The sequence below is a fragment of the Triticum aestivum genome, chromosome 6B (assembly GCF_018294505.1).
Source record: "Triticum aestivum cultivar Chinese Spring chromosome 6B, IWGSC CS RefSeq v2.1, whole genome shotgun sequence".
Lineage (NCBI taxonomy): Eukaryota > Viridiplantae > Streptophyta > Magnoliopsida > Poales > Poaceae > Triticum > Triticum aestivum.
In genome coordinates this window covers 714,527,331-714,530,860 of record NC_057810.1, presented here as the reverse complement: position 1 = coordinate 714,530,860, position 3,530 = coordinate 714,527,331, and the positions used below count along the sequence as shown (strand labels likewise).

Sequence of the window (3,530 nt, the reverse complement as noted above, 5' to 3'; positions counted from 1 at the left end):
TATGGTCCAGCCTTTCCACAAATTACATTACATGCATGCTACAAAGTCGTTTAACAGCTACTACAAGTCATTTGAATGGAGTGGGTAAAGTTGTTCAACAGTCAGCTCTCTCATGGCAGGTGGTATCAGAGGTCTAAATCATACTACATCATACCATACATAAATAAGAAATCACAAATCTAAATGCCTGAGCTACACCTCTATTTCCGACCGAATCATATGGACAATCAACATCTGGCCATTCTTCTTTTTTGCTTCAAAGAGACACACATCCCCTACCTTCAGGCCATTGTCCCAAACAAATTCCTCCCACCCGTTGTGAATCCAACTCATTCTGTCACCACGTCGTCCAACATCGAACTTGGTACGCCATGGCTTCGTTTTGCCCACTACCTGAAGGTAAATTTTTGTTTTCTGGGTGGGGAGCCATGCCGAAGCAAATTCGCGGCAGAAGGTCTGTTTAGAAATGCAGAAGTTCACAGATTCAGGTGAACGTTAATTCAAAGGAGATCATTCCAAGTTTTCAACGCTTCTAACCAATGGTTAATTTGCATAACCAACGAGAAAGTACATATAAAGCCGAGAATGTGACCGTGGATAAACGAGTAGGTAAACTCACCACAACATATGTTCGGCCTCCTCTACCCTTGCCCTTGCTGCCAATAATAGAGATTTCAGTCATCTTTTTGACATAGATAGGAATTTCAGATCCAATTGCTTGTACTTTCTCCTCAACTCTTTTCTTCATTTGCGTATACAGAGTTGCCCCCCGGGCCAAAATATAGGTATGCTGGGAAGGCCCCCCAACATGATTGGACAGAGGTGGCGAACCGTCTTCAAGATTCATAGATGGCCGGTCATTCGCCTTGTGAGCTTCGTGTCCTGGAAAACATACAATATGGTGAACACGTAATGACGAGAAGTGATTTCAAATAGTTCACACGATCAGAAGTGATAGTTACCATTCATCACACATTGATCACAAAGAGTGCTCGAAGGAACATCTCCAAATATCTCAGTAGGTCGTTGACAAAAGAAAAAAGATTTCTCGTGACCGCTTGGATTGAATATGTGAGCCTTAAGGCAGAAGTTCCCACGGTACACAAACAGAACGGAGTCACCTTCTTGTATGTTAGTTGCATCCACAAACTCCTCCCATCCGCCGGACGAAAGAAATGGCTCGTAGTCGTCCCTAATAACTTTAAAATCAAACACGAGGCCACCACGAGCTATGATTTTGACAAACTCGGTCTCGGGGGCTATGTTCTCCAAATGACTTCCAAACTCACGCCGCATGCTCTGTCGAAGTATAAGGCAGATACATATTGGTTAGAGCCAGATTTAATTTCCACCGTTTGTGCATATGGAATTTCATGCTTTTCGCAAGAAATGCAGACATAATTAAGAACACATGGCTGCCAACAGACATGGAGAACAAACAAATGCAAAAATGCACATATGTCTGTGTACGTGAATAGGATTTGCAACACACAAAAAATGCACGAGTGGGTGGCGTACTTATACATGAAGAAAGGCTGAACATCGGCATTGCCAAACCAACTCGATCGGCTATAAACAGTTTGGAAATAGGCTAAACAGTAAAATTTCACGCTTAAGCGGCACGAGTTATCTACCAAGTCATCATTTTTGGCAAACATCAATTGATATAGCACACTCATGGCACACCAACGCTGTAAGACACTAGTAATTATCTCCAACAACATTTCTTCCATCACACGCAGCGGTATACAGTAGTAATTATAAGAGCTTGGCTTCCAAATTACAATATCAGTAAACAGTTTGACACACATTTTTTTTCATGCGACCTCTTCATATTTGTTTTCCAAGCAAAACACCCTGGCTGGAAGGAACAATGCTATCATCAGTCTATTTCCAGGCAGATTTTGGCATCACAAACTACAAACGTAAACGGCATCATTCAGTGGACTCCACGGCAAGCTGATGAAGCAGGCAAACTAATTTGAGTGCATCCAGCAACTAAAACACTCGAAGCAGAGGAAACACAGACTGACTGACCGACCCACCCTGCTAGATGCAGCATAAGCATTGGATTGGAACCGTAATAATGAATCAATGGGGGGGAGGGGGAGGGGGAGGCTCTCACCACGCCGTACCGGACGTCGGCGGCGGCCGCGAGGGTGAACATCTGCCCCGACATCTCGCACTCGTCGCGGCCTGTCGCCGGAGACCTGCCACCACAGACAGAGACAGCGGCCGGTGAGAAATCCAGAAGAAAGGGGGCGTTTTTGCCCAGTAACCAGCAAGGATCTGGGCGGCGGTGGTTACCTTGGTCTGTAGATCGATCGCCGCCGGCGCCGCTCCTCGCGTCTTCCGCCTGCGAACCCGGCGGCGTGATGGGCTGGTCGTTCTCTTTGGGCAACGAGGCGGTGGCTACCATCAATTATTCACCCACCGTACCCCTCAATTTTTTTTTATTCACCCACCGTGGGAGTGAGGTGGGTAGATATGTACTGTATTTCCTGGAATACTATTTGATGATTGTAACCAACCATAAGACACGATTTCCTTTCTCTTTATATAATGTATTGTCTGCAAGATACTAGTATTTGATGGTTAAAACTACTCTTGAGAAAAATCCTAGAAATTGCCAGTCCGATTCCTTCACACCCTAGGGCCATATATACACTTTCTTTATTGATTGATGCAAAGTAGGAAATCATGTTACCATATGTACAAACAAGGAGGCAAAACAAGAAAAACTGCCTTTGGCGACATAACAAAATTGATCACTCAAGATTTGATCGCATCGCATTGTCACTACTAGAATCTGGTTTTGTGCAGGGTTTCAAGAGTTTGCCGAATTTATTCTTTCGAGAACTCGGCGAACTTCCGAGTTTGATCAAAAATCTGACTCGCCAACTATAAGCAACTCGGCGGAGCTGTGCCTTTGCCTGGTTCTAATGCAAAATGACTCGGCGAACAAAACAAACTCAGCAGAATACCAATTTCACCGAGTTCCGAACGGAAAAAACTCGGCGAACACTGACATGTGGGCCACGCCTTGCAGCAAGCGACGGAGCCATGACATCGCTCTTCGTTTGCCGAGTTCCATCTGACGGCAACTCGGTAAACATTTTCTATCACTTATTTTTTTTAAACGTAATTCGAGGGGGCATATCTTTTCCGAGTTCCCGATGGAAAGAACTCGACAAACACAGCTGGTGGTTTAGTCCCACCTCGTTTCTTGAGGAGCGGCGGGACCAGTTTAAATTGTCGCGTCGTTCACAATCAGTAAACTACAGTCATCATTGCACCCTTTGTGGAAGATATGACTGTCGCGATGAATCTTCTCCGCTTATCTTTAAGCAGAGAAAGATTCATGGTGACAGTTTGTATCCCTTACAAAGTGAGCGTTGCTGACTGGTCTAGTCTTTTTTTGAATCATTTTATCGGAATTCCATGGTTCATAGCTTTGCCGAGTTCCCGACCGGAAGAACTCGACAAACATAGCTGGTGGTTTAGTCCCACCTCGCTTCTTGAGGAACGAC

General features: G+C 44.8%; 1 protein-coding gene across 1 annotated transcript; it reads right to left on the bottom strand.

Annotated features, from left to right (window-relative positions):
- LOC123135108 (putative B3 domain-containing protein Os03g0621600) lies at positions 1-2,453 on the bottom strand. The gene is made up of 5 exons (XM_044554217.1): positions 2,308-2,453; positions 2,126-2,210; positions 963-1,299; positions 620-882; positions 1-456 (listed from the first exon to the last, which is right to left on the bottom strand). Exons 2-5 carry the CDS (start codon positions 2,177-2,179, stop codon positions 193-195), a joined length of 918 nt encoding a protein of 305 aa, XP_044410152.1. The 5' UTR covers positions 2,180-2,210; positions 2,308-2,453; the 3' UTR covers positions 1-192.
- Between the last annotated feature and the right edge of the window lie 1,077 nt (positions 2,454-3,530).

Bases quoted from the DNA above. Each gene is read 5' to 3' on its own strand.
- LOC123135108 (XM_044554217.1), bottom strand. From the start codon at position 2,179: ATGTCGGGGCAGATGTTCACCCTCGCGGCCGCCGCCGACGTCCGGTAC. The intron at 883-962 runs GTAACTATCACT...TATGTTTTCCAG, and splicing joins TGATCAATGTGTGATGAATG to GACACGAAGCTCACAAGGCG. The intron at 457-619 runs GTGAGTTTACCT...ATTTCTAAACAG, and splicing joins GAGGCCGAACATATGTTGTG to ACCTTCTGCCGCGAATTTGC.